The 12,805-nt window shown below is 27.5% G+C and overlaps 1 protein-coding gene and 1 non-coding gene across 2 annotated transcripts; one reads left to right on the top strand and one right to left on the bottom strand.

Annotated features, from left to right (window-relative positions):
• Positions 1-6,299: 6,299 nt before the first annotated feature.
• LOC124945309 (fasciclin-like arabinogalactan protein 2) lies at positions 6,300-7,737 on the top strand. The gene has a single exon (XM_047485719.1). It carries the CDS (start codon positions 6,343-6,345, stop codon positions 7,540-7,542), a length of 1,200 nt encoding a protein of 399 aa, XP_047341675.1. The 5' UTR covers positions 6,300-6,342; the 3' UTR covers positions 7,543-7,737.
• A 4,054-nt stretch (positions 7,738-11,791) lies between these two features.
• On the bottom strand, positions 11,792-11,883 carry TRNAY-GUA. The gene is given in 2 exon segments: positions 11,792-11,827; positions 11,847-11,883. It is a non-coding gene; the product is annotated as a tRNA-Tyr (tRNA).
• Positions 11,884-12,805: the final 922 nt, after the last annotated feature.

The following is a 12,805-nucleotide window of genomic DNA, read 5'->3' as shown; positions in this document are numbered from 1 at the left end:
TTTTTTCCTAAAACTTCCCAAATTTTTTCATTTTGGAAAGTTTTATTCTTGAACTTTCACATTTTGAGATATTTTAATTGTTTTTTAAGTTTAATATCTTTTGAACAATGACGGGTTATTTATGTCTTGTTATATGCACATTTTTAACATAATTAACAAATAACACAAGTTAATAAATGTACATGTTTTCGGGACAAAATTAACATAAGTTACAACATGTTTACAAGTTAAAAAATTAACATGTTATTCTTTTGTATCTTCAATGGTGGGGTAGTAGGCATTCACGTTTGTTGTCGACCCTACCTGTGAAAGTTGGGATGTTGTGGAGTTGATGTTGGAGTTGGAATTGAAGTTGTAGTAGGCTGAAAAAAAAACAATTACAAAACTTTAATAACATGCTAACTAATTAGGACAAAAAATAATGTAGTCAATCAAACCTTCTTTCGTGATCTCAAGGGTGACTTTTTTGATATTTTCTTAATGAAAGATTGTTTTCTCTTCATTGGTGGTCGTCCTTGAGCTCTAACTTTGATAGGAGAGTGTATCAAAGTTGATGGAGATGCTTATGTGCATTTGTCTGGAGATGCTTATGTACTTTTGTCTAGAGATGCTTCTTTGCATTTGTCTCCATGATTATGTTCCATAGACATAAAATGTTCTTTGATGGCTTTTATGTCGTTGAGCAAAAAAAACAATTTTCTTTAGATTTTGCTCCAAAGTGTTGAACCTCTTCCATTAATGGGGTTAGACTATTGTAACGTTTTTTCTTTTACATACATATCTGAATCGTAAATATTGATGATAGTTTGATACTCACGCTTAATATCTTTATGCCACTAGTCCATGATATAACACATTGGTAACTTATTCATCCTCATTTTATTCAACACAACCATGATATGCCTACACAAAATACCTTTGAATTCAAACATTCGGCATTGACATTTAACATTGTAGTCCAGTTTGGTATAGTGCACTTTGTAAAAAAATATCTCTTAAATGTTCTCCATTAAACCCCCCCCCCCCCCCAAAAAAAAAAAGTGTTCTTCAACTTGAAATATTAAAGTTGTCATTTCTCTTCCAATACTGATATGTCGCAAAACAACATTTCTCTAACTTATTCTCAGACCAACCTAAATATATGTTGAGTGTAGAAGTTTTAGAATTGTCTTTCAAAAGCATAACCACTGATAGTTGGTATGATAGAATTAATCGATTGAAAATTCATTTTCTTTTCTTTCTCAATATTCCTCAATAGAGCCCTATCATATTGTTCGACGAATTATTTCAGGGATGTTTTGGACTGCATGTAGTCATCAAAGAAGGCATTCATAGTTTCACTCCTTTGAGATGTGGGCATTCCTGCCCAAAACTGTCATTTCACATAAATAGGCATCCATTTAGAACTTTCCAAAAATAAAGAATGTAATCATTCATTATCTTCCATCTGATAATCATCTAATAGTCTCAACCAATCGTCTTTGCATTGTTCAATAGTAATGGAGTTGTATACAATGTTGTTCAGTTTTTTCTTTATTAGTTTGTATTCAGCATGACTTCCAAATTTTGTAGGAAGTTTCTTAATAATATGCCATAAACAAAAACGATGATGAGTTTTAAAAAATACCTTCTCAATTACAATTGCCATGTATCGACATTGATCTGTGATTATGGCATTTGGAGGTCGATCAAGCATACATTCCAACCAAGTTATGAACAACTAAGTGAAAGACTATGAATTTTCACTTGACAATAATCCATATCCAAGTAAAATGAATTGACCATGATGATTACCCCTAAAAAATAGAGCAAAGGGCATGTCATATTGATTTGTCAAATAGGTTGTATTGAAAGTGATAACATCAAAGAAATACTCATAGGCAGCCATGCACCTTCCATCTGCCCAAAACACGTTTCTAATTCGAAATTTCTCGTCCAAATCAATCAAGTAGAAAAATTTAGAGTTTCTGGTTTGCATTCTTAAGAAATAATTAGTGAGTTTTTCAACATCCCCACTCTCTAACCTCAACTTTCATGCTTTAGTAATGTAATTTCTACATGTTCTCTCATCGAAAGACATGTTATCATATCCTCCATCTTCACTACATGGGATTGATATGTTTTGGCCACAATTATTCCAACTTAATCGTTTGTATTCAATCTCCTCTTTGCATTTCCATCAATTATTACTTTGTAGGATCTAATATGGCGTATCTTCTCGGGACTTAATATATAGTTGTGCTCAAGACATACACTTGTTATCACATATTCCCTTTCATTTTGAACAACTACATTAATCGCAGTTTTACACTTTGTCTTAATTGTAGGTCTAAGTTGAAACTTAGTTTTGGTTCTCGATTATTTCATACAACTCTTGGTATAACCAATGCTGAAGTATTTTTGTTTACCACCTACATTTTTGGTCCCTAACTTGCTGACGTCGAATCGAGTTGAGTGGGCATATGATATATAGAAATTACGAACTTCTTTTTCGGAAGAAAATGTCATTCCAACATTGAAATTTTAACTACGAACGGTCATTCAAATTTGATCATTTTGAACTGAAAAAATAAATCAATTTGAAAAAATTTTGGGACAGAATCGTGCCGAAATGTACATTTTGGGACAGAAATGTAATTTTCTGGACTAAATTTTCCTAAAATGTACATTTTCTGGATAAATTTGGTAGAATTTAGGACGTTTATCTTCCTAACTATCACATTATGGGATGTTTATACACGTTTTCTCTTGAATATACACATTTGTAACCAAAAAATTCCCAAAACATTAAATTCCATTACAGCGTTACCGGACTTGCATCAACTTCTCGAAATGAAATCTTGAAAATAGGTTTTCGACAAAGAAATCGGTACATTCGGTCTCAACGCTCGATTTGTTCAATACTTCATCTACTGTAATGTTGTATTTGTTGGTTTCATGAACATTAAACGTGAATAAATTCATCATCATTCAAATAAAAATAAATAAATGTTTTGTATAACTACATCTGAAAACATATCATGATCTAGGATTTTGGGTTAGAAGAAGATTTTTGTCGGAGAGGTTTAAGAGAGAGAAATAATTTAAAGATTATCGGGGATATGGGATTGAAATAATACTAAATAATTTTTATTTTTTTTCCTGTGTCTCCTACACATGTGACAAGCCACGTCGAATTCGTGGTCTTCTTTTCGATGCCCCTTCGTTGCCCCTATTATTTCTCTATTTTTAAATGGATACATTGAAACCACACCACCCTTGATAATGGAGTAAAACTGTACTAGCAAACATTAATTCAAAATTTAAAAAAAAAAAAACAAATTCTAAAAATGTTAACCAATGTGGGCTAGTTTGATTCAGCTTATTCAGCTTATTCTCAATTCTCAAGTACGTTTGATATGATTTTAGCTTATTTAATCGTTAAGCTTGACATATTTGATTCAGCTTATATGCTCAACTTATTTTATTTTTTTATATTTATAATATTATTTAATAATTAATATTATATATATAATGTTATATATATTTATTAATTTAATTTTAAATATTAATAGATGATTTAAATTAAAAAATAATATATATTTCAAAATAAATTATATTAATATATTAATTTTTATAAGTTATTTTTTAATATATAATTTTAAATATTAATAAATGACTTAAATTAAAAAATAATATATTTTAAAATAAATGATATTATTAAAAAAAAATTATTATTATTATATATATTTTTCACATTTCCACACTCTACCTCCGATCTAATCTATTCGTATCATCATTCATTTCAATTGTAATTAGATACTTTTAGATAATTAAGGCTAGTTTAATTTCTAAAATTATAATTATAAAAAAAAAATCATAATGTATTTATTTTTTATATTTTGCTTAATTATTTTATATATTAAGATACATATATTATAAATAATAAATAAAAATATATTTAAATGTATGTTTTTTTTATTATAATAATTTTATATAAATATATAAAAATATTATAAATATATGGAATAGATGAGAGAGAATGAATAAAATGATTAAAGAGAGATTAAATTGATGATAGAGAATGAATAAAATAATTAGAAATGAATTAAATATATGAGAGAGAATGAATAAAAAAATATTTAAAATTAATGAGAGAGAAAAACGCTGAGATTATAATCTTAAACGCTGAAATTATAATCTTAAACGCTGAGAAGGAGGTAGAGAGAAATTTGAGTTTAAACGCAAAAGTGTGTTTAATTATAATATTTTGCGTGAGCTTATTATGCAAAATTACTGTAACAGTTTATTACGCAAACGTCAATAATCTCTTTAAATTAAACATCTCTATGATTTCAAACAAGACATGTACTTTCACTTAAAAGTGACAGTTCAAGATAATGGACAGGTCATATTCCACGTGGCTTGACCAACATTCTTTAATGGCTTGTTTGATATGAGTTTATTTTGAAAGAATATTGTTGGATGAAAAATGAATTATTTAAGACAAATATCAAATACGATTGGTTTAAATTAAAAATAAATAAAATAAAAGTATAGGTTGAAATGATTGAGGAGGAGAACCGAATGGATTGAGCTTATTCTATAGATTTGTTTTTTAATTTAACTCTAATCAAATATTTTTTAATTTATCTTCTAATCAATTATATATTATTTAATTTATTAATTAAAATATTATTATATTTTTACTCAAAACAAAAACTGAATTTTCTCAAAATTAATACAAATCAACGTTATTTAAATAAAATCGAAGCTATTGTACTATTTAGATTTAATCCAAATGAATACCAAACAAACCCTAAGTTACACCATATTTTAGACAGCCTGGCACTTACTTTCATATATGTCCATGCCCTACACTACAGCTCAAAATGGGGACCCAATCAAATAATTTTCAAGGTTGTTACATTAATATTTTCTTTAAGTTAATCAATCAATCATTCACCATTTATGTCCAAATTTATGAGCAAATTAAATATTAAGTATAAAATTGTCACTAATTGAGTGTATGGTATAAGTTCTTAATATAGTATCGATTAAGCTAATTAGTAGTACACCAAATATTAATTTTTTTTTTAATGTCCATTTCTCTTTTTCTTTGACAAATTTGAGAATTTACTTCTTTTTTTCAGCATATTTGAACTAAATAGTTACTATTATGCAAAAAAAAAAATATATTACATCTTTTATTGTAATATAATAAATATTTTATATTCTCTAACTCACTATTATAGTTGAAGTCTTATTTAAAAGTTTTATTTAAAATAATTAAAATTTATAATACTTTAAGTTGAAATGAAGGTATGGTATAATCTTATTAAAACAAAAAATAATTTATACTCTCAAATATCTTTTATTGTTTTTCTAAAATACATCTGTGACTATATTCTCATTAAAAGTTCAATTGATTTTTTTTGAATTTTTTTATCATATTTTTCTTAAAATACTATGTTTGATAAAAGAAAATTATATTTTGAGTGTTTATTGTGAAAATATTCTTATTTTATCTCTCTAAGTGGAATTATAAACTATTTAAATAATTAAATAAATGACAATTTTAGTTTTTTATAGATAAAAAAAAGTGATTAAGTAAATGAAGGGGTGATTGAGTTTTAGGTAAAAATCTCTTAAAAAAACACAAAAGCCTAAATATCAAATGCACTAGACAATAATGTAAAATGGGTTATTACATAATAAATTAGCGAAAACAATTAAAATGGTAATGAGTTAAATAATGAATAAATTTATAATTGCAATTTTGAAATGAAAATTTAATTCAAGTTTGTTCAAATATATAAAAAAGAAAAATTGTTTCTAAATAGATCCGTTATTGAAAACAAACAAATCTTATTAATGTGATTAATATAAAGAAAATAATGAATTAACACTTGACTAATTGACAAGAAAATGACATATTAACATACTTGTTTGAAATAAAGTTTTCATAAATTTAATAATATGTAACTAAATATCCAATTTGTAATTTTTGATGGTTTAGAATCCACTTTTATCACTTAATTTTTTTTTTGTTTATAATGATATTAGTTAAAATCAATTAAACAAAACCACTAAGTAACTAGACTAAAAGCTAAAATTGTTTAAGATATTAAATTTTTTGAATTTTTTGTAATGTAATAAATTTGAATTACAACATAATAACCTAATCCAAAAAAATCATTAATTGAATCAAAACACATCCACCCCACCGCCGGAGTAATAATTATATCCACCACTAAAACTACAAGAAATATTGCCTATATATAAATACATACATGGATCTTCAGTATATAAATCTCTCTTTCTCTTTCTCCCTTTCATCTCCGGCAACCGGCGGCGGCGACAATGCAGATAGCATATCAAGCTCTGGTCGGAGCTCTGGCTCTGTCTTTCCTCATCATCTCCACCACCACCACCGAAGCTCACAACATCACTAAAATCCTCGCAAAATACCCTGAATTCTCAACATTCAACCACTACCTCTCAATCACACACCTCGCCGCCGAAATCAATCGCCGAGAAACAATCACAGTCTGCGCCGTCGACAACGCCGCCATGTCCGACGTCCTCTCAAAAGGCTACTCAGTCTACACAATTCGCAACATTCTCTCATTACACATCTTCGCCGATTACTTCGGTGCCAAAAAACTCCACCAAATCACCGGCGGATCCACTACAACATCGTCCATGTTCCAAGCCTCCGGCGACGCCGACGGCACAACAGGATACGTCAACATAACTGATTTCAAAGGCGGTAAAGTCGCATTCGGTGCACTAGACGAAACCGGAGGTTACAAATTAACATCAACTTTTGTTAAATCAGTTCAAGAGATGCCTTATAATATATCAGTAATTCAAATCAGTCATATCTTGACTTCGTCGGAGGCTGAAGCTCCGACTGCAGCTCCGGAAGCGATTAATATAACATCGATTATGAATGAACAAGGGTGTAAAGCATTTTCAGATCTAGTAATTTCATCTAAAGCAATAACTGTTTATAATGAAAATCTAGAAGGTGGGTTGACTGTGTTTTGTCCATCTGATGCTGCTGTGAAAGCCTTTATGCCGAAGTATAAGAACTTAACTGCTTTGGGGAAACAATCTTTGGTACTTTATCATGCGATTGCAATGTATCAATCTTTACAAATGTTGAAATCGAATAATGGGTTAATGACAACTTTGGCGACTGATGGAGATAGTAAGTATGATTTTGATGTTCAGACTGATGGAGAAGATGTGACATTGAAGACGAAGGTGGTTATTGCTACTGTTACGAGTACTGTTAAGGATCAAGAACCGTTAGCTTTGTTTAGGATTAATAAGGTTTTGCAACCTAGAGAACTTTTTAAGGGGGCGGCGGCGGAGGATGCGGATAGTCCGGCGGAATCGCCGAAGAAGAAGAAGGGGAAGAAGGGGAAAGCGGAGGCGCCGTCGCCGGATTCTGATGATGATTCGGATGCGGCGGATCAGACTGTGAATTGGGCGATCCGGATTGGATCCGGATGGTGGATGGGTTTGTCGGTGGTGCTTAGTTTGATTGTGTGATTAATTTTTTATTTATTTTATATTTCAAACTTGAAAAAGTATTCTCTTGCGGTGGTGGACGGAGACTGGTCGGAGCTGTATTTTTTTTTTTAAGTTGTGATTTTATTTTATTGTGTTATTGCTCCACTTGTTTTCTTTTAAATAGTTTTTGTGTATATAAATATATATATCATTAATAATAAATGTTATCCTTTTCTTAGAGTTGTTGATACTCTTATAAATATGTAAAAATGATACAGGTTAAATTTATGAAAGTTTCTCGAATGGCAAGTCCGAAGACAAAGTTTTCTCTCTAAAAAAAAAAATCTCTAAAAACTGAAATTTTCTTTTCTTTATTCTTTTGATAGTATTTTTGTATTTGTGGTTGATCGTTTTTTATTTCTACACTTATATTTGAGTTGGTGATGTATTTTGTTCGATTTAATATCTTTTTTAGTTGGATTAGATTTTTCAGTCCGGATTTTTATAATTCAAATAATATTTTTATTGGTTGGTGGGTTGTTTGATGTTCATGTCTTTCGATTATCTTGGTAACTATTTAACGAGTCTTGTACGTATTATCAGCAAAGGAAATAAAGTTATCGTATCTGAAATTGTTTTTCATTTTTCTAATAAAGAGTCACTGAAACAAGACCCTCTTAATTATAAGTATTCTTTCATTATTTATATACTATTCTCACTTTTTTTTTTATCATATATATAGATAATCAGTTATCACTTTGACAGAATTTTTCTTGTATTGTTTACCAACAATCGGTCAAGAACAAGATTCACTGTCGCTCAGAATATTTGATAGAAATTTTTTCGACACCATTTAATTAGTTTGTTCAGTTTGTTTTATTTCATCCACCATCGTTAAAGATATTTAGAGTCACTTCAAGAAATAACAAGATTATTCGATTTTTCATCGTTACAATTTTAATTATTACAATTATATCATATTATTTAAACAATATCTAGATTTTTATTCATTTTTTTTATTCTTATGATATTATTTTGTAATTTAATTTTAATACGTAATAATTTGTTTGAATAGATTAAAATTAATTTATTGTACAAAAAAAAATGGTGAAAATGAGAACTCCAATAATTAATTAAAAGTTGATTATGATATCACAACAAATGTAAATTGAGTATATTCTTAGTGGTTGCTTTGCTATATCATTAGTCTTTTCCAATTTGGGTGACAATGAGTTCCATTATTTTGATAAATACTCTTAAACAAATATAAATTAATATTTATATTTGACTATAATTCTAAGTAGTACTTAGACTAAAAGGGCATATAAATGTATAATCAAATTATTAAGTATCATTGACAAAATATTAAATTGTCGAGTTTTGTAGGTTAGAAAATTGGCTTAAACGATTTATTTGTCAAAAAATTATTTCTAGCAATACTAGTATAAAAAAAAGAAAATGTAGCAATAATAATAATAAACTCCATATTGAATGTGAATTTTCTATTTTAATGTTCAACTTAATTATTTCCAAACATAAGTACAATTTAATAACAAAATTAATTATTATGAGAAAAATTGATGCATTAGATCTAGCTGGAAACTGAATTATGAATTTTAATAATGAGTGTCGGTTTAGAAGTTTGACTTAAAAAAATGGTTAATCATTTGATTGTATTGATGCTTGATTCGGTCCAGTTTGGACAATTCCATCAAAAAATTTACACCTAAAAGATATTATTCATTAGTGAATTGGTGAAGATTTATATGTGTAAACTTTATTTTTTAACAAATCTTTATTTTGATTGACAAAACTGATTATTTTAAGAACAGATCAAACTAATTTAATAAAGAAGTAAAAAGTTTATAAGTTTTCATTTATTTTATGGTAAAATGTTAATGACACCGTATATTTCTTTTACTTAAGAGTATTTATTTCAATATAATACATCTATAAGAGAGATTTAAAATATTCATATTTTAAGGTTGGATTTCAAAATACACCATAAGTAACCCCTAATATATATATAGTAGTAATTGAAAATTGAATATATAATTTTATAATTATATATATATATATATATATATTATTATTATTATTATATATATTAGACTCTCTATAAAGTAATAATATTATGACAACTAAAAATATTATATTGTCGAAATATTATTTAATCGATCAAGATAATTTATTATTTTACATGTATAATAATAAAATATAATTTTATTCAATGTTGTTAAATTTCAAAATTTAAATTCTATATATTGGGTTCATTTATTGTATAAATTGTTTAAATATAATCAATTATAAAAAAAATTATTTTCAAAGTCATTTAATATGTATTGTAAATGGTGTAATATCATATGATGTAAGATGATTTTCATCTCAAAATATTAATCTTCAAATACATATATTATAGTATACAATCTTACTACTCTTCTATTTTCTTTCTTCTCTGATCAATCTTATATATATACTACTCTTTTCTTTCTTGTTGTATTAATCTTTAATGGCTTCTCATCTCAAAGGGGTGAAACATACAACCATGACATGTGAAATGCGTAAAGCATTGTGCGAGTATAAAAATAAGAAATCTAACTACGTCTCAAAAAGAGCTACAAAAATGGGTTTCTGGAAAATTTAACATCGAGATTAGTCAAGCGACAATATCAAATATAATTAAGTGGTCATCGGAATACATCTTGGCTGATTTGATAAAACCTGATGCCAAACGACACAAATCCGCAAAGTTTCCAAATTTAGAAAAAGCTTTGTATGAATGGATTCTTCAACATCAAGAACAAGTAAATATATCGGGAGAGTTAATTCAAGAGAAGGCAAAAGATTTTATGAAAATATTGTATGGTGATAATGGTCCAGAAACAAATCCGGAGGAGATCAATGTTCTAGATGCAATCAACATTGCTATCTTAGCTTAGATGAACGATGTTAAGAATACCACAAGTGCAAATTACTTTCAACATTACAAACTTCGTTCGGTAGAAAATGTGCTTTCATAGCCTTTAGAAGAAGAAGGCATTAGGGAATTAGGGTCAATAATAAAGGAGTTACACTATCGTAACACAATGAATGTGGATCAACTATTGAATTATCCAAGTGAAAACGACACGACCGATATTTTAACTGATGAAAAAATCATTGAGGGTCTTAGAGAAAACAATCAAGATGAAGACAATGAGGATGATAGTCGTGTTTTGGAGCTTGTTTCTCGCAAAGAAGCAATTAGAGCAGCAATGAAATTTAGTGATTTTCTTTTACAATATGATAGAAGCACTCCACAACTTCATAAAGATTTGCAAAAAGTGAGGGATGAGATTCAAATGGATATAAATTTTCATACAAATTAGACAACGGGACTCATATTTCATTAAGGCACTGAGAATTATTAAAAAAAATAGTATATTATTACTTTATATATCGGTTAAGACATATATGCGCAAAAAATTATATTACTTAATAAATTTATTAAAATTATTACTTTAGCTATTCTGTCCGAGTGGGGACTGAAAAAATTTATTACTTTATCGAATATTATTTTATCGAAAGTCTATCGTATTATTAATATTTTAAGGTTGGATTTCAAAATACACCATAATTAGGGAATTAGGATCAACAATAAAGGAGTAACAATATTGTAACGCAATGAATGTGGATCAACTATTGGATTATCCAGGTGAAAACGACACGACCGAGATTTTAACTGATGAAAAAATCATTGAGGGTCTTAGAGAAAACAATCAAGATGAAGACAATGAGGATGATAGTCGTGTTTTGGAGCTTGTTTCTCGCAAAGAAGCAATTAGAGCAACAATGAAATATAGTGATTTTCTTTTACAAAATGATAGAATCATTCCACAACTTCATAAAGATTTGCAAAAAGTGAGGGATGAGATTCAAATGGATATAAATTTTCATACAAATTAGACAACGGTAGACTCATATTTCACTAAGGCACTCAGAATTATTAAAAAAAAAATAGTATATTATTACTTTATATATCGGTTAAGACATATATGCGCAAAAAATTATATAACTTAATAAATTTATTGAAATTATTACTTTAGTTATTCGGTCCGAGTCGGGACTGTAAAAATTTATTACTTTATCGAGGTTATAATTTTATCGAAAGTCTATCGTATTATTAATAAGGTTGGATTTCAATATACACCATAATTAACCCAAAACTAATATAATAGTAATTGAAAATATAATTTTAAATTAAGTATATATTATTAATTTTTCTTTTTGAACTTTGAGTTAAAAAATATCCGACCTACCGGATTCGAACCAGTGACCTAAGGATTAACTGTGGCTACTGCCGACTACAGTCGGCCGCTCTACCAACTGAGCTAAGGTCGGTTTGTGTACATATTATTAATTTATATATTTTATACTTAGAATATTACTATTAATTTCATAAATATTCAATAATGTTTTCGTCAATATTGCCTGTGTGTATTCTTATTATTATAACTTTCACTTGTCTTGGCTATAATATAATGAAACATATTCAACTACTTATGGTTACTCTAATATCCTACCTTAAAAATTCAATGACTTTTTAATATATATAGAAAATAAATATTTAAGGAATAATTTGTTGTTGAATATAATTTATGATGATATGACATGGTTTGAACAAATTAAGGATAAGCAAAAATTAATCCCAAATTAAGAATTTATATTATTATTATTATTATTTTTCATATGTAAATATTGCATATCATTATAACTAACAATTTGTATATAAAATTCAACCCCAATATACATGTTCATTTACAAAGAAAAATTAAGATATTTGTCTACAATTAATGCAATCTTTAATTTCTCTCTTTAGACAAAGTTTGACCTAGTAAAAAAATCTTCAGATAATAATGAAAATATATATGAGACCAAAAGTTGGGAATGATATCAAAAGAAAAAAAAAATGTTCTATATTTTTTATGTAAAGAAATGTGTAGGACTGAATTCAGACATAAAAATGGTTAGTTATAAATAAATGCAATATTTACATATGTAAATAAATATAATATAAATTCCTTATTTATATTATATTCAACTTTAATAAATTCTTAGTTTGTCCAAATCATCTTTAGTATATAAGTATAAAGTACTGAGAACATGATTTAAAGATAATAGTTCATTTTCTACCTGTTTAGTTCAGAATCAATATGTATAATGAATTTTTATTTTATTTTTATAAATGTAAAAATATCTATTATTTGAAAGTAGGACAGTCCATTAATGAAAGAGAATCTTTTCTCTCATTTACAAACAAACA

Source organism: Impatiens glandulifera, chromosome 7, assembly GCF_907164915.1.
Source record: "Impatiens glandulifera chromosome 7, dImpGla2.1, whole genome shotgun sequence".
Lineage (NCBI taxonomy): Eukaryota > Viridiplantae > Streptophyta > Magnoliopsida > Ericales > Balsaminaceae > Impatiens > Impatiens glandulifera.
Note: the sequence above shows the minus strand (reverse complement) of the source record. Positions and strands in the feature narration are given on the sequence as shown.

Excerpts from the sequence above, each read along its gene's own strand:
- LOC124945309 (XM_047485719.1), top strand. The coding sequence starts at position 6,343 with ATGCAGATAGCATATCAAGCTCTGGTCGGAGCTCTGGCTCTGTCTTTC.